At 44.2% G+C, this 25,815-nt stretch overlaps 4 protein-coding genes across 5 annotated transcripts in view; 1 reads left to right on the top strand and 3 right to left on the bottom strand.

Annotated features, from left to right (window-relative positions):
- pak5 (p21 protein (Cdc42/Rac)-activated kinase 5) overlaps nt 1-8,910 on the top strand; it is a 36,489-nt gene extending 27,579 nt beyond the window's left edge. Inside the window, exons 4-11 of the mRNA XM_080513535.1 lie at nt 2,348-2,557; nt 2,660-2,801; nt 2,913-3,067; nt 3,906-4,039; nt 6,778-6,904; nt 7,300-7,425; nt 7,531-7,665; nt 8,687-8,910. Of these exons, the coding sequence (XP_080369661.1) occupies nt 2,348-2,557; nt 2,660-2,801; nt 2,913-3,067; nt 3,906-4,039; nt 6,778-6,904; nt 7,300-7,425; nt 7,531-7,665; nt 8,687-8,842 (1,185 nt within the window). The 3' untranslated portion in view covers nt 8,843-8,910. The remainder of the gene's footprint in view (nt 1-2,347; nt 2,558-2,659; nt 2,802-2,912; nt 3,068-3,905; nt 4,040-6,777; nt 6,905-7,299; nt 7,426-7,530; nt 7,666-8,686) is intronic.
- A 4,258-nt stretch (nt 8,911-13,168) lies between these two features.
- lamp5 (lysosomal associated membrane protein family member 5) lies at nt 13,169-17,277 on the bottom strand (the record flags this gene model as incomplete). The annotated part of the gene is made up of 6 exons (XM_080514531.1): nt 13,169-13,344; nt 14,550-14,738; nt 15,168-15,264; nt 15,622-15,753; nt 16,275-16,453; nt 17,217-17,277. The coding sequence occupies 6 exons, from the start codon at nt 17,275-17,277 to the stop codon at nt 13,169-13,171; spliced, it is 834 nt and encodes a 277-aa protein (XP_080370657.1).
- A 2,261-nt stretch (nt 17,278-19,538) lies between these two features.
- On the bottom strand, nt 19,539-20,242 carry LOC308143253 (ankyrin repeat domain-containing protein 63-like; the record flags this gene model as incomplete). Its single annotated transcript, XM_080513992.1, has 2 exons — nt 19,539-19,581; nt 19,680-20,242. 2 exons carry the CDS (start codon nt 20,240-20,242, stop codon nt 19,539-19,541), a joined length of 606 nt encoding a protein of 201 aa, XP_080370118.1.
- Nucleotides 20,243-20,771: 529 nt separating this feature from the next.
- The window catches only part of plcb4b (phospholipase C, beta 4b), a 59,718-nt gene continuing 54,674 nt past the window's right edge, over nt 20,772-25,815 (bottom strand). The window contains exons 36-40 of one of the 2 annotated variants that reach the window (XM_080513732.1): nt 25,659-25,760; nt 25,517-25,574; nt 25,253-25,339; nt 24,672-24,708; nt 20,772-23,951 (exon numbers count right to left, since the gene is read on the bottom strand). In XM_080513732.1, the coding sequence (XP_080369858.1) occupies nt 23,875-23,951; nt 24,672-24,708; nt 25,253-25,339; nt 25,517-25,574; nt 25,659-25,760 (361 nt within the window). In that variant the 3' untranslated portion in view covers nt 20,772-23,874. The remainder of the gene's footprint in view (nt 23,952-24,671; nt 24,709-25,252; nt 25,340-25,516; nt 25,575-25,658; nt 25,761-25,815) is intronic. The other variant, XM_080513733.1, reaches the window with a different exon arrangement.

Below are 25,815 nucleotides of genomic sequence, written 5' to 3'. Positions count from 1 at the left end.
CAGTTAGCGCTGTTATCACAGCTCTCAGCCATCCCTCCCTCGCACACAGTGCGTCCAGCAGCCGAGAGGAAAACTGGCTTTGCTGATGTAGATCCCAGGGTGCCTTGATGAAAAACCATTTAACCTGCATGCCTCAGTAAATAGCCACTCGCAGAAAAACAGCCACAGAGAATGCAAGAATAGCAGGAATGCAACATGGGGGGGGGGGGGCATTTCTCTTCCATATTGCTTCACTATTGTGACTTTGAGTTGTTCTGCTGTGAGACGTGTTTGGTTTTCTGGAAATGTACAGTATCTGTGATTCTTATATATATCTCACACTGTACCCTAATAGTCACAGCATCGGAAAGCTTAAGAATCACTATTCTTCTTGGCTAATGGACCCTGTAAGGAACCCACCCCTCTCTCTCCTCACTCATTCTTTGCCTTTTCTTCTCTTTTCCTCATCGAGTCTCATTCAGCCCACTGAAGTAAATCCTCCTTTTTTCTTTTTTCTTTTTTTTTCTTTCCCCTGCTGTTGTTGGGAGCCGGTGGGGATGTTACAGTAGACGGCACAGAGGCTCGGCCACACACACACACACACACACACACACACACACACACACACACACACACACACACACACACACACACACACACACACACACACACACACACACACACACACACACACACACACACACACACACACACACACACTACCCCTTCTCCCCTTTCTCTCTGTTTTGTGGCGAGTGTGAGCTCAGTGCCGCAGCTCTCGGTGACAAATTGATGTTGCGGCACTTTCCCTTTCTGCAGCCTTAGCATAAAACTGGCCCAACGATGTTCCACCGCGGAATTCAATTTCACAGTTGAGTTAGGTTGTTGATTACCCTGCCAAACTCAGATTAATGCGCGTTTAACCAACATGGATCAGGAGACCCCTGGCTGACAGCCAGCGAGCGGCGCCGGCCAGCGGTGGTGGTGGTGGTGGTGGTGGTGGTGGTGGGGCACGAGACCGGGCCTCCCAGCACCCCCACATGCACCTGCCTCAGAGTGATTGATTAAAAGAGTTCACACTATGTAATTATACACCATCCCTACACCGTCAGGACTCCTCCTCCTGCCCCGTATGTGTGTGTGTGTGTGTGTGTGTGTGTGTGTGTGTGTGTGTGTGCGTCTCTGTGAGGAAGTGTGAAGAGAAATGGGATACGCAGATAGAAATGAATAAAAAAAAAAAAAGGCGGAGATGAAGAGTTTTCTATGATACTTTCCGTCTCTTGAGTATCTCAAGATGATTTTACTGGGCGTGGCTCATCGTGATTGAATTTAGTCTGTATGTTGTCCTTTCAGCCACTTTGCATTACTTATTATAATATTTTGTTAAACCAATAAACATACAAAGTGGATCATTTTCCTTTTTCTACCACAGCAAATGTTACTCGTTATATTTGTGAAGTCTCCTATTATATTCGCCTTTTTCATTAGCTGCTGCTCATGTGGAAGTATATTTATGCTGACCACCTGATTATAAACCATACCACACATTCACACTGCACAGACACCTTAAAACAGTCAAATTTCCCCGACGTAGTATTATTAATGTTTATTTATTCTTTTATTCTTTTACTTCCTCTTTTACCAGACAAACATTGGGCCATTGTTGTTAATAAATGTCAATAGATGAATGATGGATTGCGATTGTGATTGCAATTTTATAAGCTTTATAGGGCGCTGACGAGAAACTTACTGAGCCATGAGCTTTTCTCTTCAGTGTGTGAATGAGTGATACAACTTTTTCATCGGCCTCTCGAGCTCAAGCATGCTTCATGCGTGCGTTTCAAAAGAAACTATAGAGAAGAATCGGGTGTTCGTGAAGGAGGAGGTCCTGAGACTGACGAATGATTAACGTGTTTTCCATCACATCTGACACAAAAATTACTTTCTGCAAGTCAGCATATAGAAGTAAACTGCAACAAACATGTCTATTTACAACTCTCTGATCCTTTAATTGAAAGTGTACAACAAGTTCATATTTCATTATTGAATGTAATCACTTCCTGGGTTTGAACAGTAAAAATGTTGCTCGTTAAAAGCATTAATGAACAGAGCATCTGAAGTCTTCTGCTTTAGATTATCAAGCTGCTTGATTTTTTTAGACAGCTCAGTGTCGCATCTATTCTAAATCTCTGCCTTCTTATATAACGGCGACTTACTGTTACTGCTTTACTTTATTTTACTCTAAAGCACAAGGAGACCTGATGTGGCTCATGCGTGTAATACTTGTATGTGTATGTTACAGATTTCACAGCAACTTAAAAAAATAAAATAAAATTGTAATTATTTGTCCATTTCCTGTCTCTTCCAGGGCGACTATGAGCGATCCTCACGCGACGACAGTCTCCAGGTTGCAGGCGGCGACACCTACCCCAGAGGGCCTCTTAAGCTACCTCAGAGCCACTCCAAGCCGCCTGGCTACCCCCCAGTGCACCTACCGTACCCCCCTATCTTCCACCATTACAAACCCTCACCCTACCATCACCCGCCGTCTCAGCCCAGCCCCCCGTACACCCCCCAGGTACAGTATTTTTTTATTTTTGTTCCTAATGAATTCAAAAATAAATTTTCGGTTTTAAATGTTTCCCTCTGACTTTGTATGCCTGTTTATGTTTTAATCCAGGGGGCCTACTCCCAACCTTCATCGCCCTACATCCCCCCGGGGGCTTACCCCCCTCCCTCCTGGGGCTCGAGCTCCGACACGCAGCCCTCCAGAGTCTCCCACGAGCAGTTCAGAGCGGCGCTTCAGCTGGTGGTCAATCCAGGTGAGAAATGTTCGATTTGGATTCAGAAGTGGCGCGTATGTTGTGTTTCATACGCGTATGTTTGTCTTCTTTGCTGGCCACGACACCAAAACCGTTTCTGCTTGCCGTCAGGTGACCCCCGGGAATACCTGGACAGCTTCATTAAGATTGGCGAGGGCTCCACGGGTATCGTGTGCATCGCCAGCGAGAAACACAGCGGCAAACAGGTGGCGGTGAAGAAGATGGACCTCAGAAAACAGCAGAGGAGAGAGCTGCTCTTCAATGAGGTGTGAACGACTTGACAGTCGCTGGCACGGCTGCGGCGCGTTTATCTGCTTTTCTTGGCTCGCGCAGGAACCCGGGCCCGCTTTCCCGCGGCGCGTTTTTCCCGTGTGAGATTTAGCGAGCGTGAATTCAGAACGTGACGCCTGTCGATTTGCCACAGATTGTTTGGGAGCTCAAACAGGCAGCAGCGGAGATTAAATTGATTTAAATAGCACCATTAAACATGCCACTCCATGCCAGATAGATAAAAATACATCTTTTGCTGGTTAATTAATTTAAAACACACACAAGTTCCATTTGCCTCCATTTCTCCGACATATATCCACAGCAATTAGACCGGTGACACATTTCTCTCACTGCAATTGCATTTATTTGCTCAAATTAAGAAGAGATCACACTCAATCCCGCCATTTGTAAATGCATTCAGGGATGCTTGCGTGCATGGCGTTTTCACTTGCAGACAAACTGCTGGTGTGGCACAAAAATAATGTACAGCTTGTATGCACGTGTGTATACAATGTAGTGGAAGCAGTGGGTGCTCAGTTGGGAACTAATTTGCTCCATGTAATCCTATTAATTTCTGAATGTAATCCTTTTATAATTAAGCCTCCAGAACATGTTCGCATTAGACAATGGAAAGTTATATTAATAATAATTTTTTTTTAAATGAAATTACATGAATACACCTAACAAATAACTCAGACGGCGTGTGCTTTCCATGGTGTGTATGTGATATAAACAACCATCAAGGATACACACTAAGTGTTTTGCATGTATGCAGATATATTTAGCACCGCGTACACACAATGTTAGCTTTTTGTTCTCGCTCTGTGTCTCCAGGTGGTGATCATGAGGGACTACCATCACGAGAACGTTGTGGACATGTACAACAGCTACCTGGTGGGAGACGAGCTGTGGGTGGTCATGGAGTTCCTGGAAGGCGGCGCGCTCACTGACATTGTGACTCACACGAGGTAAACCAGCAATCCCGTTTTTTTCTTTTCCACATATGTTTTGATTTTGAAGGACACTGGCAGCATGTGGTGATTCGATTAATACTGATTGAAAACAACCAGTGGCAAATTTGTTTAAGCGGTAAGTTGTGAACCAAAATGTGATTTATACCAGTTTAACACTTTCCAACAAATTCGACTTCCATATAAATAACATTTATTTGTGTTTCTTGAGGTCAGCTAAAAAGTCCCAAATGTAAAAAGTTGGAATTCTGTACAGAGTACAAAGTACAAAGGTCCTTGTCGGCGGAACAGGCCAGCGACTGTCAGGTGGCCACACATGCATCGTGAATGTTTATCTCCAATAGGGCGATGAGAAATTTTAAAACATTGAAGCTAGTTGGGTTTTAGTGTCACTCTGATCAGTACGTCATTTCATTCCGCACTTGTGTTGGTCAGTGAGTTGACGCATTGTCGCATTGTCTTTGGTCACAAGACCAATCGTGGCGATATCTTTTAGTCTCGGCGGTCATAGATTTGTGTGTCTGTGCCATCAGTTAAAAACTGGGAAGGCGTCTGATTGGAGGAAAATTATATCCTCAGTTTGTTTTTTTTTAAAGAAATGTGATGTCTCACATCAACAAACATGACTTGTTTAAAATCCCTGTAATCTTAAAAAAAAAATTTTTTTAAGATTTCCCAAGGAAAACCAGGCAGGTTGGCTGTTATCCAGTCTTCACTTAATAGTTTTAGGATTATTGTTCTCCAACTTTTCTAAATGGCCCCGACGTTGTCGGCGAGCGTCTCCGAGCTGCCGCCTCATTGTTTTAAGCTTACTTTGTGCTTGGTGTTTAATTACTGTCATTTGCGTGGAGTGTCAGCATTAGCGCTGCGCGGTGTCGGATGCTAATAACACGCTTTGCTGAGGCTGAGCACCGCCACTGCTGTGAAGTATTTCGAACAGTCTCCCACACAGATGTTTGGCTGTTTGTGTGTTCGGTGGGTGTGTGGGCAAAAAAAAAAAAAAGAAGAAAAAAAGGAGAGTTTTTGGATGCACGAGTGCTTTTCGAAGGATATTCTTAGACACGTTGTCTTTTTTTAACTTTTTGCCTCCTATGAATGTTCGCATCTGGGACAAAGATTTAATTATAATGAGGAATATCACCAATCAGAAACAGTGAAGATCACTTTATTCACCTTTTTCTGTGACAAAAAATGCAAAAGAAAGGAGAACTGTAATATAAGAGCCACACGTCATTAAAATCTCCCAGCTCCTTCTGATTAGCAGCCATAGAAACTCGGCACTTGATTTGATTATTAGGTATTATCACGGGGGAAGAAAAAAAAAGCCTCAGGACAACAGCGGTGTAAATTCAGCCTCGGTAATTTGCAGTTATATTGTCCAGGTGAAAGCTTTGTGCTATTTCTGTTGAGCCTTTTGTTGTGGAAATAACTGCTGCCTACTTCGCGTTGTGAAACCCTCATCAGCTTGTTAGGCTGCACGCGCGCACGCACACACACACACACGTTCAAACACAAACACTGTATCATAGCAACAATTAAACTTTTAGATTATAGCTGTACTTTTTAATTTGGTGACTGAGCTAAATGTGTACATGATTTTACTGCAGTGTGTGTGTGTGTGTGTGTGTGTTGCACGTATTATATGCACAAATGTGCATCTGATTGTACGTAGGTGCGAGTCGGCTCTCCTTGATAACCTTTACAGGCTCATTAAAATTGTTTTTCACTTTGTGAAACAATGTTCTATTTCAGTGATCCTGTTTTCCAATCACCTGCGCTGGTTCAGTTGTGTGTTGGCGGCGGATGCGGGGGAGGGGGGCGGTGGCTGGATTTTTGTGAACACACCTCTATCCCGTTCATTTCGATTTAGTCAGTTGTTTTTCCATTAACAGAAAGCTCATTTATCTCTTGTGATTGTAAAAGCATACATGTGTGACAATAAAATCTGTTCCGATCTGGAACGTGTGTGTGTGTGTGTGTATGTGTGTGTGTTTAGCTCGAGGGTTTCCTTCCTTATTTCCCATAATGCATTTTGTTCAGACTGCGCAATAAAATGCCGATTTCTTTTTTGCAGCATGTTTCCGCTGCATTCAATATGTTTGTTGCCTCAATCCGTGGCACTCTTACTGCTGCATGTGTACTGTACATGATGGGAGACTGGAGCGTGCACAAACTCACAAATGCGCAGCGCGGCGCGGCCAGCTGGGTCTGGATGTTAATGTTCAGTGGAGCCGTGAGATTGTGCGTGAACTCAGTCAGTCGGACTGCATCGCCCCGTCCCTCCATATGGGACCCTCCTGCCTGCTCTGCAGCTGCTGCAGGCTAAAGGCCCGAATGTCTCCATATCTGCTGCGCGTCCATTGTGTTGGACTGACATCAACTTTGGGCGCGCAACAAAATAAGAATAATAGGTTGCGTTGTGAATTAAAGGTTTAACATTTTGCATCCTTGTCCTGCTAAAATATCCATATATTGCGGAAAATGATCCAAAACAGTCTCTGGGAGAAAAAACTAATTCTTTCTATGACAGTATAAATATCAATCATCTGTAACTGGTTGTACAGTGAGCGTCTTGTTGAAGATATCAGCAAGAAGGAGGAAGATGAACACAACCCAAATTAATAAATGGGTTACAGGGTGTTGCATAGCAACGTAAAGTAAACGATGTGAATAGTTCGTAAAGTTTTGACGTGAGGCGTACAGCTGAAACGTTTGCCCCCCGCGTTTCGCCGCAGGATGAACGAGGAGCAGATAGCCACGGTGTGTCTGTCGGTGCTGCGGGCGCTGTCCTACCTGCACACGCAGGGCGTCATCCACCGTGACATCAAGAGCGACTCCATCCTCCTGACCAGCGACGGCAGGGTGAGTGAACAGTGCTACTCCTGTGTGTTGAACGCTCGCCCCCTTAATCAAGGAGTCGCAAATTTGCAATTCTGCTGTAAATTAAAGTCGCGGCACGCTGACCTTCTGTAAAGGTGCCCATATTGTCTCTTGTCACCAGTCATTTGGAGAAACTCCCTGTCATCCATTACCACTGCGTGCCCCAGTAATTACATCCCGTGTTTCACCTCCTAATGAGTCGATGGGACGTAATTGATTGAAGCACAATTAACCATTAATACAGGAGATTAGTGTCATCAGCGGGAGCTCTTCATCATGAGGGGGAAACGCACCTTTGAACTGATACGCGCTGCGTTGTAAGTCAGCGCACCTGCGTTGTCGTGAGTAGAGAATGATGTGTGTGTGTGTGTGTGCAGATCAAGCTATCAGACTTCGGCTTCTGCGCCCAAGTTTCCAAAGAGGTTCCCAAGAGGAAGTCCCTCGTGGGAACGCCGTACTGGATGGCACCGGAGGTCATATCGAGACTGCCTTATGGTACCGAGGTGAGAGCGACACATGGGATCATCTGCGAAATCCCTATTTTTATTTTTTGCTCGTCGTTGTTGTTGTTGTTTCTGCTGTGACTGAGCGTTTCTGGGTCTGTCCAGGTGGACATCTGGTCTCTCGGCATCATGGTGATCGAGATGGTGGATGGAGAACCCCCCTACTTTAACGAGCCCCCTCTGCAGGCCATGAGGAGGATACGAGACAACCTGCCGCCCCGGCTAAAAGAGTCGCACAAGGTGAGACTGTAATGTGGACGGCTTCAAAACAACAAGCGTCTGTACAAGTGACACATTAGACGTCAGATAAGAAGAGACTTCTGCAGATCCTGAGGACGGGCTGGAGGATATTGGGTTTGAATCATGTCTGCACACCAGTAAGATGAACTTTAGTTTAGTGTCTCGTCCAACGAGACTTTGACACGTGAACACGGAGCGATAGGACTCTGAAAGCAAACCGGTGATCAGAAGATGGCCTGAAATAACATTCAGGATTTCAATTTGCTTACACAAATTGCTAAGTAGCAAAAAGGACATCGTAGATATGGATTCTGATGAGAATTCAACAGGTTTCAAGAGTCAAAAGTGCCATGCTGACATGAGTTTAAAGGTTATTATGGAGAGTTGGAATTTAATTACTTTTTATACTGAATGTTAAACTGAAGGAAGTCAGAATTGTAGGTAGAATGGATGAGATGAGATGAAGAGATTAACATTTTCATTTAAAATGTTCAGTGTGCTGTGCTGCAAACTTTGGCTCCCATTCGGGTGAGCTGATGAATACAACAGTGTCGCGATAGTTCAAGTTCAGGGGTGTCAAACACATTTCAGTTCCGGGGCCACATGCATCCCAGTTCCACCTTGAGTGGACCAGACCGGTAGAAAAGTTAACTTTTATGTGTGTATACATGATGAAAATGTTTATATTTTCACAAAAACCAAACAACTTCTACAAGAAATGACTACAATGTTAACATAAATCCAATTTTAATGAAACCTTCAGGTGTAAAATGCAATGAAATGCTGCAGAAACGTCCCAACAGGAGTCAGAGGAAGTTTCCTATAGTTTCCAGCCACAATCCAAAATCAGTGTCTGACCCTCTGCATCTGGATAAACCCGCGACCCGTCCAGGGTGTGTCCTGCCTTCACCGTTAGCTGGTGTCATCTCCCTGAGTTTGGAAAAGCCATATACAGCATGGACAGCATTTAACCGGTTTAAAATCCCCCCGCTGACCCCCGGTCCGCGTCTGTGTCCTCCAGGTGTCGTCAGTGCTGCGGTCCTTCCTGGACCTGATGCTGGTGAGGGAGCCGTCGCAGAGGGCCACAGCCCAGGAGCTCCTCCAGCACCCCTTCCTCAAGCTGTCAGGACCCCCGTCCTGCATCGTCCCGCTCATGAGACACTACCGCCACCGCTGAGCCGCCGGCCCGCCCGAGTTCTAACACTGAACACACACACATATATTACACGCACTACCAGGGTGGTACTGCCCTCACCACGCCAAAAACACCCTACCACGTGGTGGTGCGCACACTGACACTCACACCTGTAACCGTGACGTAGATTAGCTAGAGGAATATCTAAGAGACACATGTTAACACACGCACACAACAGAGGACAAAAAAAAAAAAACAAAAAAGAAAAGAAACCCCAACAAAAACTACAAAATGAAACTGCAGTAGAAGAGTGCACCGGAGGAACTCACCGGACGTCCAGTAAACATGTGTGTGCCGGCTCGCCCTGCCGCAGTCTTCTTTCTTCCAAGGCTCGGAGTCTTCAGCTCCACGTAGACTTGTAGCAGCCAGCAGGAGCTTCAGAGGGCCCGACCAGGCGGCGGCGCCACGGAGGGCTGGAGCGCTGCTCCGGGCCAGAGCAGCCGAGGGCAGAACAATCAGTGTGTTAGAGAGAAAAGGTCTTAGTTTTTTTTTTCTTTTGTTTTTGAATGGGAGAGACTGTCCACTGTGGACCGGACAAGCTGCTGCTGCTGCTCAAACACTGACAGGCATCTCGTTGCATCTCTCCTCTCACACACTTAACAGTGAAAATGTATTTTAGAGAAACTTGTAAGTTTTCCTGTACAGTTTTGATAATTTGCAGTATTTTATCGTGTCGTAACCATTGTGATATGAGCAGTATTAAATAGTTTCTGCAGAGATCTTTCCTACTGTTTATAATCCAGTTTTTGCTTAAAGATATAAGAGATATCCCAAATAAACCCACCTAAACCTGTTACTAAAAATTCTAAATATATTTATTATCTTACATTTGTAGACGGAACTTCCATTAAATGTTGGAAAAAGGGTAATGTCAGAATTTTGTACGACATTTTGAAATATTTATTTATTTATTGAAATTCAAGGTATATATATATTTTTGTTTTTAGTAGTGTGGCCTTTTTTTTTTGTGTTTCTTTTTGTTTTGTTGGATTTTATTTACATTTCTGAAAGCGCATTTGGCAGACAGTTACTTTATCATCCAAGCAATACCCCACACCTCCTATGGAATCCACGAAGCCCTGTATTTATGATACTGTAATAACTGAAAATGTAGCACAGATTGAATGGATTTGACGAAAAGGAAAGATTAACTGAATGCAGACCTGATTTAAATATATATATATATATATATATATATATATAGTCTCACTGTGTTTCTCTAAATGCCAAGAGGTGCCCATCGGAGGCGCCTTCAGAGTTTAGGATGCTGATAAAAGGTCTGGTTTTTCTACTCACACCCTCACTGTCATCATCTCACTCCTTATCCCACCTCAGTCAGACACACACCTGCTATCACTGGAACTGTGCTGCCATCCTCATCTCTAGTCGGAAAAGGAAAACAGTGTAATCCTCCTCCCCGCGTCGTTTTTTTTTTTACCCATCATTCACTGTGATATGTAAATATGACTGTGCGTACGTGGATGTGTGCGTGAGCGTGTGTCAGAGAGCTAAAGAGACGGAGCGTGTTTATCTCTGTACAGCATCTGAAAGAGTGTGTATGTGTGTGTGTGTGTGTGTGTGTGTGCGTGTGTGAGTGTGAGTGTGTGTGCGTGTACGTGTGTGTGTGTGTGTGCTAGCTAATCCTTGACAGTGTGTCAAGATTTGAATGAGTAACACTTATCTGTGGTCTTGGCTTGTACAGTGATATTGCATGTTTGTTATCAGTGGAGCTGGTTTCAATTAAAAAAAAGAAAAAAAAGAAAACACTCATAAAAACATTGAGATGTGTTGCATGGATTTTTCCTCCATCACCTTCTGCAGTCTCTTCCTATTTTCTCTCTCAGTGTCTCATTGTTTTAATCAAACAGCACAAGATTATTTAAGGGAGGTCAATCATCAACTGTTCTTTTTTTATTTTTGTATTTATTTATTTTCAATTCATCATTGATCTTTGAATTCAACAGTTCTCATTTCCAACAAATGCACCCGAACTGCACCTTTGAACACCGAGGCCAAAAGACACACTCACAGATTGATGTTACCATAATTTATTAGGTTATTTCTCTTTCTCTCCCTTAAGCCATTTCCCACCGATACACTATAATGGGATATTGATTCGGCTCAGACGAAGAATGGCGCTTCATTCGAAGAGAGAGATACCTTCGCGGGCAGCCCAATAAATAAAAAGTCAAGCGCTTCAGCCGGTGGGTCTGCAGGGTTTAAGCAAGGATGAAACCGAAGCCTGGCGTGGAGTCGGTGACCTTTTAAATAAGAAGTCCGTCACACTCGTCTGTTTCGAAGCAGATGCAAATAGGACGGAGTGGAAGGAGCAGGTCAATCAAGTTGCATCTGATGTGTTTTTTAAAATGTTTACTTCGTTGTCACTCAAACAAATAAACAAGTTTGTTTGGAATAATAAAAAAAAAGAAGAAGAAATGTAATTGTTCTTTCTTTTGATAAAATAAGGGTATAAGTTATACGTTTTAAGCGCTTTGGGAGCTTCGAGGTCCGGGTTTAGCTCCGGAACTGTCCCGTCTGCACAAATAAGGTCAGAGGTCAAGTCCATTCTACTGTATATGCCAGGACAAAACACCAGAAACAGTCCAAGATACTTCACCTAAACTCAATTTTTACCTTCTTTCAGCAGTCTCCAGATAAAACAGCCGCTTTTTTCAAAAGTCTACATTCATAAATTAGTTATTTTATGATGATTTAAAGAGATTAATGTTCAGATTTTTTGGTAATGTCGTGGTGTGTCCAGGTTTTAAAGCCTCAAGAGGTTTCTCCTGAAACCACATAAAGTTGAGAAATGCTTCCTGTGCATAAAGAAGCTGTAGGATTTATGCAGAACGAGCAGTGATGTAGTGTTGAGCACGCACAGTACATTACATTGCAAAGGTCGGTGAGAGTGAGGGGTAACAAAAAAACTCAAGCGATCTCTGATCTCACTGTTTATAAAGCCCATTTCAACACCGTAAAGCGAATGAAAACCTGGATTAGAGGCTTGTGCTTCAGTGGGTTGTGACTAAGGATGATGTATGACAGCCATGCCGTTGAAGCAAACCGGCGTCGTCGACACAAATGTTCTATTTATTTTCAATTAGACTCCTTCATATCATGTTTTGCTTTCCAGGGTTGAAGAAAATCAATACTTCATTTGGGGCGTCGTGCCTTCTGACAGGTGTATCCGTCACCTCCTCCCAGTCACTCCCAAACATTCGTCACTGCATGTGGGGATTTATTTTTATTTTTTTCCCCACGTAGGACGAACAAGGGGAGTGTACTGTAACGTGATGAATAATCGTACGAGGGCGCAGAGATGATTCCAGCAATTTATTTCAAATGGAACAGAAGGAAACTGCACAGGATTGCATCAGCAGAGGTTTATGCATAGACTTGAATTCCCAAAATAATTTACACATAGAATTTTTTTAGATATATATTTTTTTTAATTTTATGACATCTCTGTATTTTCATAAACACTCTTTAATGATACTCTGATAAATTCTTTCCCTCCTAATTTGTGTCCAGTGCTTTATGCATGTCCTCCCTCCCCTTGATATGGAGAAAGATTTAACATCAAGGTAAAAACACTGCAACTGGTAATGATTCTGAATGCCACTGCACTGCACACTACAAGACTGTCCACTGTCGACACGATGGCTGCATTCAAAATGAACAAAAATATATTAAAGTATCAAGCGGATACAGAATCAACTGGGTTTTTTTTTTCTTCTTCTTCTTTTTAGCAGCAATTCCAAAGAGAGAGCAGAGAATGGCAAATGGCCGGCATAGGCGTAGGATTTTCACTTCTTTCTTTCTTTCTTTCTTTTTTTATTTTAAGACAATCTGGATAAAATATGACTGAAATGTTCAACTAGCTACCGCTGATGTCGTGGAAGAGAAGTGGAACTTAAAGCTGGTGACTATATAATAATTAACGACCCTCAAATCTAAAGAAAATCTATTTAAAAAAAAAAAACAAAAACAAAAAAGTAATCTTCATGGAAATTCTAATCTCTGTGACGTGATTATTTATGGCGTTTTGATTCAGTTCAGCAGTCAGATGGTGGGTTTACCTCGCCGACTCGGCTCCAAGCCGTCTGATTAACTTGTGTTCTAGCTGTTGGAAAGGTCCAGTGGGCAGTATGGGACAGGCTACACACGTTTGTCAATCAGGGATTCAGTCCAGCACGCGGCAGCATTCCTCCCTGGTGTTAAAGAGATTGGAAACATGGCGGAGACGAGTCTCTTTTTCTATCAGGTGAGCTTTGGAGGGAGCCGAGGGAGCCGCTGCCGAGCTGCCCGCTACATGTTCTTGTACATGGAGCGATCTCTGGGGAGCTGCGGCTGAGTTGCTGTCAGCTTGAGGTGGAAGTGGTAGACGGTGATTGTGATGACGATTATAAGGGCCAAGATGAGGCCCAGGATGATGGGGAGGGTCTCCTCCAGGCGCTCCCGCTGGTCTGTGATGCACTTGAAGGCTGCAAGAAGTGGAATATTGAAACACAATTAAACATTTGGCCTTACATCCTGTCTAAAATGATGTTAATTGTCTCTTTAGGATGACCCCAACTGAGATCTTATGGATTGATATCAATAATTTAGAATGAAGCTGAAAGCACAATTATGCATCAACTTAATTAAATGTTTAATAATATCATCAAATGTATCATTTTCAAATTGTCTCCAAACAAAATAGCATGTTAGAATTACTATTGTGGAATAGTTCAAGGTATTAATGTGTGGTATTTTAGAGTTTGAAACCGATAATGGGTCATTTATGTCTAAACATAGAAAATAGCTTCTGACATTTTGAAGGTTTCCAGATACAAAAATATACAACAAAATGACTGAAGCACTTGGAACAGTATTGTTAAAGAAAAATATAATGAAATAAACAAAGATATATGAATATAGAGTAGTACAAATAGCACACTTGGATTTGCTTGAGTACTTCCATGGTTGGGGGGGGGGGGGGGGGGGGGGGGGGGGGTCAGCGGTATCACTACAGTGATATCCAGAAAAAATGGAGGCAGAATTGTACATGTACAAAAAGCAATTCTTATTTTTTTCTCTCTCATGTTTATGCTTGGTTGAATGCATATCGTTTCCCCACATACAGTATAGTTTTATAAATTGCTGTTTGATAAGGGGGAGGGAGGGCCTCCGAGCCACAGCTGGCTTTACTGTGTGTGTATGTGGTTTGCAGTAAAGAGGTGTTTTTTTTCCCCCGTGGACAGCAGTAATACACACCAGGAGGAAGGCAGCGGAGCATAGCACAGCCTAGTTTACAGCAGCTCAGGGCAAATGGTTCTTTCAAGGTGATTGGACGGCCAGGTACACTGGAGATGTCTATAAAGGCTGCATTCGGGGCAGGGATATGATTGCCCCTCATAAAGTCCCGATGACCCTCACCCCTCTTGTTTCACCATTTCAAACCTCCGTTCCTCAACATATATCTGTTTTGTGTGGTCACCCTGTCTTCCTCTCTTGCAGCCTGATGTGCTCCTCACACTGCAGCAATAACCCCCCCCCCCCCCCCCCCCCAGAGGTATGTGTGTGTGTGTGTGTCTCAGAAAGTGTCTGCTACAGCCACAGCGCCTTCACCACAAGGGTTTGTCATTCTCATTATCTGTGTTGTTTTCACGTGACTCGCGGTGCCGGGGCGGCCCGTCGGCATTCTTACGTTCACTGAACATGAAGTCGGAGGCGATGTCGAAGGGCTGGATCTGGATGTCATACATAGAGACAGTAACACCCTTCTGGTGGTCGCTTGAAATGAGAGTGAGGGTCTGCTGTGCCATGCACAAGAAGGAGCGCCCGGCCGGGGTCACCAGGGCCGACAGGCGGTGGGTGCTCGCCGTGTGCTTCCCGGCTGGAACAGGAAGGAGGACAGGAGCGGTGAAGGGAGGGAGAATACAGCTGGTTTCTGCCTGTGTGTTACTGGCCTCCATCACTACAAAACTACAACACATTGAAATATCAGCTATTTCACTTCATCTGCTGGCAGACAAAGGTGTACTGTTACAATTACGTCCTTAATCACTGGAGGCTTTATGAGAAAAAAGGTCAATAAGCTTTCTACATAAATGTATCCTGTCAAAAGTAAGTCATTTTGTCTTCAGACTGAGAAATCGGCATTGAGGTTGAAGTTGGCTGAATGACATGCATTCCTACCCAATCTTAAGATCCAAGAAAAATATTGTAATAGAAGTAAATGTTGAGAATATTAAGAATAAAAATATAGAATTTTTAGTTTTAGTGGTGGTGGGGGGAAAAAAAAAGAAGCTTATGGGAAACTCACGGTTGTATGCGTTGATGAAATGTGACGTTTCTGACGTGTCGTAGACGAACTGGACCTTGCTGATCTTCCACACCTCTGCGCCTTTGGCGCGGACCTCCTGCAACACGCAGTCACACAGTCACACGGAGGAGGAGGAGGAGGATGTGGCCCTGCGCTCAGCAATCACCTGACTACAGTGATAAATCTAGTGTGTTTACAATATTAAAGTCTGTGGAGAATAAATGGATCTATATTCACAGTGATTCCTGGATCCGAACAATGATCACCACAGTGGATTTTCTCTAATAACTGTGCGTAATTCCCTGTCTGGTATTGACAGACATTTGAAACGCTTTTCTTCGTGTCAGCACTTTATGCAAACTGATCCTACATATTTCTGGAAAAAATATTATAGATAAAAAAAATCCCTCCAAAATATAGTGCATATAATGATATATGGCGCCTGCTCGCCCACCTTAGAGAAGTAAATGCGGAGCGTGTAGGCCTTGTTCTTCCATGTTATGTGGATTTCTGACTCCGTGCTCCCACATTCCCCCTCAATTTCCGCACCACGGGGCAGAGTAAACGACGTCTGCTCGGTGATCAGCTGTAAAGAAATACAAGTTCAATAACAATGGCAAAGTTCACAAAGGATTTTATTTAGCGATGAACTCAAAACCCAATAATTTCGGGCAGGCTATAGGAAAAGGGGGAAAATTGTAATTCTGAATGATAATACCAGTTTATTTTTGTGCAACCTTCATCATTCAAATTCCACATTCTGTTTTAATTGATTCAGAAAAGTTTAAGAAGCATTTGCCTCTGTGTAGTGGGGCGCGTGATGACACGTCAGCATTTTACGCATTGCTTCAAATCCCAACTGCAGGGTTCAAACTCGGTGTAAATGCTTCTAGATTCGGCACATTTCCTTTTTACAGTGAAATTATTCGTTCAAAATTAGTTTCTGGATGTTTCACATCTCATACCGCCTTGTATTCACCGCCACAGTGCGCACATCGGCTTGGTCCACCGTGTGTCCTGAACTAAAAGCCAACATTTCGGATTGATGAATGTGTTAAAAAAAAAAAAAAAAAAAAAAAAAAATCACGAGAGGTGGGGACTCCTTACGTCTATCCCGTTGAGTGCGAGCACGTCATATGGCACGAGGAATTTCACGGCAAACTCCACCATCAGGCAGGTCGTGCCGTTCTCGCGCACGGCGAAAATGGCTTTGTCCGGACTGTTGGAGAGCCCGGACAGGTTCTCCCCTTCCTGCTCCGCCAGCACCACGGACAGCGCCAGTGCACCTGGCGGGGAGGCACAGGGACGTCAAAAGTCGGAAAGTGATGCTCCATGTGTCAGCTGGGGAGTTAATTGGTTGGCACACCGTCACGTACACACACACACACACACACACACACACACACACACACACACACACACACACACACACACACACACACACACACACACACACACACACACATAAACACACACACGCACACACGAAAACCACCACGGAAACGTGCAAAATCAGCAGAAGCAAGCGAAAGGACGGGAGCGAGTTTCGCCCAGGGCCTCTCAGATCTTTACCCTCCCCGCATCTTTTTTTTTTTTGATCACTGAACACGTCACCGCCATTTTTTTTTTTTTCCCCCTCGTGGCAAAGTCAAAATCGGGTGAAACCACAGTGGACCGAGATCTGCAGTGTCTGGGGAGCAGCGGCGCGCCACGCTCACCGGCTGCAGCCCCAACAAAGTATCCAGCTGCAACTCAAACCGGCTCTGAAGGACTTTTCCGTGAAATGTGCCAACTCATCCAAGTGTCAAAAAAAAAAAAGGAAAAAAAAAAAGAAATAATAATGAAAATACAGGACACGCGCATACACGCACGCGCACGCGCGCCTCCACATCCTGTGATGCCTACACACAATGCACGCGCGTGCACGCGCCCACACATTGACACACTGCGGTGAGGAGTCACGACACACGCACACACACACACACACACGCACACACACACACACACACACACACACACACACACACACACGCACACACACTTTCTTACCAAGCACACTAAGTAGAAAAAGTCGGGCGCTCTCCGTGGTGCTGAAACTGAGTCGTCCCATCGCGTTCAGCTTTCCCGGCGGACTGGAGTGAAGTGACTGGGCAGCTTGCGCCGAACCCACCAAAAGAAAAGAGAGAAAGGAAGGAAGGGAGGCACAGAGGGGGGAGGCGGGAGAGAAAGACAGGGGGGGAAAGAGAGAGAGAAAGAGGAGGGTTGCCTCTACTCAGCAGCAAGAAGTCACGCTCAGAATCATCGCGGATGCAGGAAACAAACGTTTCCAGGTTGAAGGTTTGATCCGGCACCGAGGAGTCCTGCCTTGTCCGAACCGACCTCCTCCCTCAAGGTTGGCAGGTTTTTAACCCAGTGACAGCGGCTCGGCTGAGCTCCTCCTGCACATCACGAACATCAGGGATAATGGTCCTTATTTTTCTTTTTTTTTTTGCGGGGTAAAGCCGATTCACTGGCTTGATCTCCTGTAGAAGTAGACTCTACGTGCAGCCTCAGTCATCCCCGCAATGCTGTACTCTCCGCCTCTGTGGCAGCAGCTGCAGGTTGGGCTGGAATGATGCATGTCTGGAGGGAAACGCCAACAACTCCTCCCTCCCGCTCTCCAACTCCCCTTCTGTCAGGTTGCAGCTGAGTGAATGAGAGTGAGAACCCGAACCCACATTCTCACCGAGAATTAAAATCTTAAGTAAAGCCACACCGTACAATTTCACCGATATTTCGACCACGTGTTGTCTATTGCTGTCACGTATTAAAGCCCAGCGTGCCTTTCCAGGCAGTGACTCGAGTGAAACGAGCATTAGATTACGTTTTGTGGCTGAAAAATTGAGATTATGTTAAAAGATAGCAAAGTTTAGTTTTAGAATCCCTTTCCTTGCATATAACTGGTTCGACTTGGTCGCCAGGTAACGTCAGACACCACACGCATAATTACACAAAGTGCGTAATAGTGACTCATGTTCTCCGCTTATGTGCAATCTTACTTTTTCAATCCACTCACTTATTTATTGATTTTTTTTTAATTGTTTAGAATTCTCATAAGCTCTCTCCCGATCACATTCTAGGCATGTAATACACTGGTTTACTGTGTTGAGAAAGCTTTGTAGAGCAAGAATAAGACATATTGAGCTGAAGGTTTCATCTGGGATATAAGCACATATTTTTACCTCAGTTGAACTGCCCACCCACTGTAAAAGGAGTGGCATATGTCTTCGTACACACTATATATACGGAACGTAGTTGTTCATGGCGATTTATATTGCAGGCAGCTTGGTTAGAGTCCGCTGTTGGTTTTCTAGTTGCTCTGTTTGGCCTGTAGATTAAAAACGGTTTGCCTGCGCAATTTCTATCAGAAGAAGGATGTCGCCTGGAGATTCTACTTACTTTCACAGTTGTGTGGTTCATTTTTTTAAAGGAACATGAGAGTTCAGAGGACTGAATTGCCAAGTGTAGCAAGTTTACCACTTAAAAATGTTTTTTGGGGGGGAACAAATTTTGAAGTTAATGTCATTTTCGCGGTAGTTATGTAAATGGAGAAGCCGTTTTACGCGCGACGATCATTGCCTTTTCAGAGTTTTATTTTTGGAATGAAAGTCAAACTCGCACTTTACGGAGCTGATGCTGTCGATGCTGTCTTTACTGTCCACTTGGGGATGTTTGATCCGTTCAGGAAAAGGTTCTGAGCGCGGAATCCGCCCCGCAGTAATAAACTCCGGATCCTGTTCCAGATCCTTTGCGCACTTTTTGAACTCGGGTAAAGCAAACCGACGTAAAAGCTTGTTGCTCAAAATGGAAAAAGTGGTAGCTGCGGAGGTTTGCGCTGGTGTGAGAACATGAAGAGGATCCGCGTTACCGGAGGATGCCGAGCGTCTCCTAACGGTTCTGCATTTACGCACGGGTACTGGCGCGCGCTCCGGAGGCCTGGGGCTGAATATACCGACTGGCAGGCTGCACCTTTTCTGGTAATAACTGTCGGGAAATGTACGCTGACTTAGATCTACCGGTTTGGAATTTTTTGTTCTCAACTCTTTGACACATCTGGGAGTCAGTAGTGTTTCTAATGGAGAGGACTGTTTGGGTGTGCAGGAGTTTCTGCTGGGTCGGGGAGAAAACAGCAGAGACCTTTGTCCCTCTCTGTCCGATATGAGAGGAGGGAGGTGGTCGTCTGCCAGTCGGTCTGTTGAATTCTTATGTTTGGGAGAGTGATTGCGCGTTGCGGATGCGGGCACAGGCGACCTGGAAAAGAGCCGCTCACTCGAAGGCGAGGAGCGGCCGTCATCTTCTCTTCCAAACTCCTCTATTGAGTCCAGTAACCGATTATTCAGGACCCGAGGCCTCGGCTGCCTTGTGCAGTTCCCAACTAATAGACATGGCGCACGATTACATGTGTTGAGTAGTTCGAGTTTGTTCCCTAAATGGACGATTTTTCTCTCCAAGTCTTTTTCCAAAGTCGGTTGCGGGTTCTCGTCCGCCTCGCGGCCCCTCTTGGAGTTGTGGGTGAGCGCAAAGAAGCACTCGGTGTGACCGAGGACCTTTGCCACCTCCGCGGCGGAGTTCCCTGCTCGGTTCTGTCGGTCTATCTGCAGACCCAGCCTCTTGAAAGCTCGCGTCAGAAACTCCACAACGGCCGAGTGACCCGCCGCCGCGGCGAACATGAGCGCCGTGTTGCCCCAGGAGTCCTCGATCTCCGGGTCCGCGTTGCGTTGCACCAGGATCTTCACCGCGTCCAAGTAGCCGTGTTCACAGGCGTGGCTGAGCGCCGTGCGCCCCGCGCTGTCCCGGCCGTTCACACTGGCCCCTCTCTCCAGCAGCATCTCCACGAACTTACACCGGTTCTGGCCGTCGGGCAACAGTATGGAAGATATGAGAGGAGTCTGTGCGCCCTCCGTTCGTGAGTCTACGATCTCCCCATCCAGCGCGTCCAAGACAAACCTCGCCAGGTGGACTTGGTCCTTAGACATCGCCTCGAGGAGGAATCTGGTGCCCGTCTGTCCGCTCGACTTCGCGGCAGTGTTACACATGCTTCTTGGGAGGTTCATTACTTTTCCGAGGCTTGTTTGAGACCCTCCTCAGACCAACTGGCCCCCCCAAGTCCTTGTTATATAGTGAAAAAGAAGCCACCGGGTTGCCGGGCAACGCAAACACAATGACTGCGCTCTATTCGTCTTTCTAATGGAAATATTTTACTTAGAATGACAACAAAGCGTCTGCTGGAAAGGAGCCGCTTGTGTCCAAAAGCGGAGCTGGAATATAAATGCACTTGTTGAATGTGACGATACGGCACAGCGGGGGTCATCATGTGGAAAAGAAGTGCGTGGGTGATTTGTGCGCGTGGTGGACAATAAATCTGGCCTCTGGTGGGAGATTTTGTTTCCCTACAATACTTTGAACAGATTACAAACTAGAACTACATTGAGTGAGATCTCATCAATGACTATTAACATTTTTTTTTTAAATTGAAACAACACAAATGTGAAGATATGTAATCTCCACATGACAAACACGCATAAAAAAAAGACTCCACACACAAATGAGCCACATGAGCATGTCCCGTTTTACACCTGGATTTATTGATACACATACTATAAAACAGTATTAAAGGAGCTGGATAACAACAGTATTTTCATTGCTATAAGTTCAACAGTACAATATAAATACAAAAACACGCACATAATGTCTGTTGACAAGCTACAATTCAAATAGAAAACAAAGAGGAGATACAGTAGAAACCGAGGGAATTAAACCAGTGATGTTGCCTTGCAAAAATAATCTTGCTTTCCCGACAAACTCCAGAGCCGAAAGGTTACATGTAATCACACAACAGAAACATTCAACTAGTGCAAAAAAGCCTCTAACATAATCTTAAACTACACATTATCTAATATATATAATATATATTCATTTATTTATATATACCTTCATATAAATAACCCCTTAATTTGGCATTTATCAGTCATAAAATAATTTAAACGTCCTAACAGACACCGAGTGGCACATTTGAAAGCGATGGAATAACTTTTAAAAGCACTTTTACTCATTTATCTCTGCACTAGATATGTGGTGAGAGCTTCATATTGTGTGGTGGGGTGGTGCGTTCAGGGCAGACTAGAAAAAAACACGGGAGAACAAAACCCCCAAAAAACAAAACTGAAGTGGTTGATAGATGTCTTTTCCCCAACATGCCCTGACAAGGCCCGATCTATTCTCGAGCCCATAAATGGCAGAACACAACTCGTTGAAATGGAAATCAAACTACGTACATTCCAGTATATACAAGATTATTCCGTCTACCCTTCACATGTATTACAGCAAAATAAAAAAAAAAGGCCCAGATACATACAGGTGTGTTTCCCCTTGTGTTTTTCAGTATTGTGTCATTTTGGTCTCTGTTAGTGTTTAAGCCATGCGTCGTCTTAAACCTACTGCTTCATCAAACAGGAAGCAACAGCATCGAGAGGGGACCTTCTGAAATTCACCTTGTGTGTTAATCAGAGCCAGTAGAAATCTGCCCCCCTTCCCCCAAAAAACAAACAAAAAAAAACAACCTCAGTCTGAGCTGCTCTGCTCAAATCTGGGAAGGGAAACAATCAGGCTCATAAGATCTTCGCTGTTAAAAGTCGGTGACGACACTGGATTGGAGGTGTCAGCCAGAGCCGGGGCTGGTAAAGACCTGGCCATGACAACTACCGTCCCACATCGAGTGATTATTACACGTTTGGTCTCAGATATCGCAAGACAGTTCAGCACGCAACCATCAAATGCAGTAGAATACATGAATTCTATATAATCGTGTCCAGATCACAAGATTTCAGTTAGATTTCCACTAAATGCTCCTGCTTTGGGGGGGGGGGGGGGGTCATAGCAATTCAATGATTTTCACCATATATTAAGTTCAGGTTCTTCGTTACCATTTCGACACAATTCTCATAGAATTTCATTAAAGTTTGGAGGGATTTTGTTTGCATAGTACACAAGATTGTGAGATTATATTATAGTTTTGCAGGTGGAAGCCTGATGTATGGAAAGTGAGAATAAGCTTTTAAAAACCACTAAACCAAAAACCAAAGAAAATGAGAACATTTATGTTGGTTGAATTGTTCCTTTGTCATAATGACGCTTTTCGGGAACATCAGTTTATTGTCCCTTTTAAACGGGGCGTGCACGTTTGGGATGAGCAGTAGTGCTGATGATGTGGGGTCGGATCCTGTCTGTTAAATCAATAAAAACTATGTTTTATTTCTTCAGACTTCGATCAACAATGGGAAAAAAAAGAAAGAAAAAAGAAGCCATTTGGCATTGGCAGTGGGAAAAAAATGGCGACCGACACACAGCTCTGCTGCTGCTCATTCCTCAAATGTCCCGATTAAAAGGGAAACAATCAGGCTTTTCAATGGTATTCATACAAAGAGTCACTGTTACAACAAAGACATCTACCAAACAGAAATTCACTTACGTTTTGTGTTTAGTTCATAAATGTCAGTCACGTCAGTTTCAAGTGGGAAAAAAAAAGAAAAGAAAAAAAAAGCACAATGGTTTCACCATGTATCTGGTATTTCCTAGAAACGAAACAATGGCCACACTAATCATAGTGAACATCTATTCCTGACGATCCCTTTATAGTCTTCGGACTCAACAAGCCTTTTTTTTTTTTTTTTTTTTTTTTATAGTCGGCTGTAACATTGTCGAACAACAACAACAGAAAAATAAGTCAATAATACATTTTGTGAATTCTAACAAGTTGCATTGTAGAGTTTGGTGACGCTGGGGGCTTTGTCACTCCTTACAGTGATTTCTCTTTTCACTTTGAATACATTCTTACTGGAAAACAAAAAAACAACAGAAAAAACTTACAGTAGTGCACCGCTACATTGTCCACTTTTTTATTATTATTATTATTTTTTTTTAAATAATTCTTTTTATTGGCCTATTGCATACAAGGTGCTCAGGACAGGACTGGTGTATAGCATACAGTGTATCTCACTAAGTTAATTTCATTTGTGCTGCAATGACGTGAAATTCTACAGATTCTCTTTCTCCTCCGAAACACTGTTGGTGGAGCAGTTTAAAAAAATCAGGGTGGAAAGTGGTGGTGGTGGTGGTGGAGGGGGGGGTGTGGTGAGGGGGGGGGATTAGTAATAATCATCTTTATATGAACTGTGGACATGTCTGTGTGTCTACGTCCATGCACGTGTGTGCTTGTTTCCGCGGATAGCTGCTGCTTTTTTTTTTTTTTTTTTTTTATTCTTTCTTTTTTTTTCCCTTGCTGATGAAATGCAGAGAACGTTGAAGGTGACGGCTGGTTTGAGATCCCGGGACGTTGGAGGAGACGCTCGAGTTTGACTCCATGTTGCCTCATCTCTGAGGAAACATTTTCCGGCTCCACAAGTGGTTAAGTCCCCTGTCAAACAGTGATAAGCACCAATGGGGGGTGGGGGGTGGGGGTGGTGGTGGAGGTGAACAGAGAGGTGGTGGAGAAGGCTGCTGTGTTTGTGAGTGAACGTGATGTGAAACAGTGAGACACGCGGTGATGTAGGCGGGCGTTTCGTCTCTGGATTGTAGAGGGTTTTCGGCGGCGGATTGTGTGTGTGTGTGTGTGTGTTTACGTTTACGTTTACGTGCATGTCTGTAATGTGTGTGTCTGCGCGTCTCGGACTCATTCGCTCACACCACCGTGGCAGGTCTGCGGTCCATCTCCTCCTCCAACTTCACCATCTGCTGCATGTCCTTGGCCTTTGAAAGAGATAGTAAACAGTCGCAGATGAGACTTGACGTTTTGGAGATCGTCCATCGTCCTTCGAGATGGCGACGCGGCTTTATCGGCCAGGCCTGCTCTCCGGGAGGAGGCGAACCTGCGCGTGCCTCGCTAATATCCCGGCCCCATTGTGATACAGCCGCATGCTAAGTCGAAGTAATAATTGTCAGGAAACATCTGCAGTGAGACGCTGTCGCACACGATGAAAGCAAATGATTATGAGCTGGAGTGAAAGCACAGTGGGACAGGTTGTGAGCTGCCTGGTTTTTTTTTTTTTTTTTTTTGCTTAGTAATAGCTGGTGAGTCATGGTGATAAATGACTCAAGCTGTGAGCTGGCACTGCTCGCACCCCAAGAGCCGCTGAATAAAATGTGGGATTGAAATTTCACTACAAAGAGGAAAGAAACAATTTTTTTTTTTTTTTTTTTTATTAATTGTGAAATCTCTTCAGCCTGTCATGTACCTTCTATTTCGCCGCCATACACAGTGCTGAGTCACTGAGTGCTCATTATAGCAGGCATTTAAATGGCAGATAAATCCAGATTTATATTGGCTGAGCAGGAGAAACAGAGGAGATTAAAGAAAAGAAACAGGACTAAGAGGGAGGAGAAGATATGGGAGGAAACGAGATCACAGAGTGATGCACTGACAGAGACAAGGTGTCGGAGGGAGAGTGGAGGAGCGATGGAGATGCCTACCTTGAACCTGTTTTTTTGCATGGTGTGATTTCAAAAGCTGTGCCGGGAAGAAGCAAATCATATTAAAAACAAAAAGGAAAAATGGGCATACATGTAAGACATGTACAGATGGCAAAATAAAATGCATGGATGTGGAGATGGAACCTTCATTTGACCTTGTTACTGGCATTACATTTATATTTCATTTGGATTTGGTTGTAAAACTGAGTAAATTCCCTCCGTTTACAGGCTAAATGTTGTATCTTGTTGCATAATTATAAAATCTACGCAAACATTTTGTGTTAAATGAGAATGCTACACATATAATCAACTGCCTTATAAAAAGTTAAACAGGTTTTTATAATTTCTGGTGTACAAACACTGACACAACAGCTATACATAATTTTAATTCAGTACAAAGAAAATGGAACTACATTGAATTAATGATTTGCTGTTAAGTCTTTATCACTCTTAAAATGAGCTACAGTTTACATCCCGGGTCGTATGCCGTTTAATGGTGGTTCAAACATTTTCTCCGTCAAAATGGAGAACAGCAGGACATGTCATCGTCTGGAGAAAGAAAAACAAAGTTGGTGACTTACCTGCTCGTTGAACTTCTCCAGTTTCTCCACCTGTTCTCGCTGGTTTTTCTCTAGCTGCTCCATTTCTTTCTGGTGCTTCATGGCCAGCTGCAGACACAAGACAACGAAAAAAAAAAAGAACACAACTGTGACCCTTCACTTGGTTTTGTTTGTATGATTCGAGTCATTTTCACCAGATATGCTTAAGTGGACCAAGTGTGCTGCTGCAGCAACATCCAGACACGGCGTCATTTTCTGCTGACTAATGGAAACAGTCAGACCTACCCTCTTCCTCTCGTCCAGAAACTTCTTGGTGTTGCTGCTGTTCAACTCCCGTACTCTCCTTTACAATGGAGGAACAGGAGTGAGTGACAATTGAAAAGCAGCTCTTGGATATTGACGTTTCTCTTCAGCGCCTGTGACCCACCTCTCCCTCTCCGCCTTGTTTTTGATGGACTTGTCCTGGCTGATGGCTTTACTGTTTTCCATGGACATCTTGGCCTGGTTGGCGCGCATGTCTTTGCTGTGCCTGAAGTTACGCGACATGATTAAAACTCGATTGCACCGGCGTGAGCTCCGGTGAG

This window comes from Blennius ocellaris (genome assembly GCF_963422515.1).
Source record: "Blennius ocellaris genome assembly, chromosome: 18".
Taxonomy (NCBI): Eukaryota; Metazoa; Chordata; class Actinopteri; order Blenniiformes; family Blenniidae; genus Blennius; species Blennius ocellaris.
The sequence above is the reverse complement of the archived record's forward strand: the minus strand, read 5'-3'. Positions and strand labels throughout refer to the sequence as shown.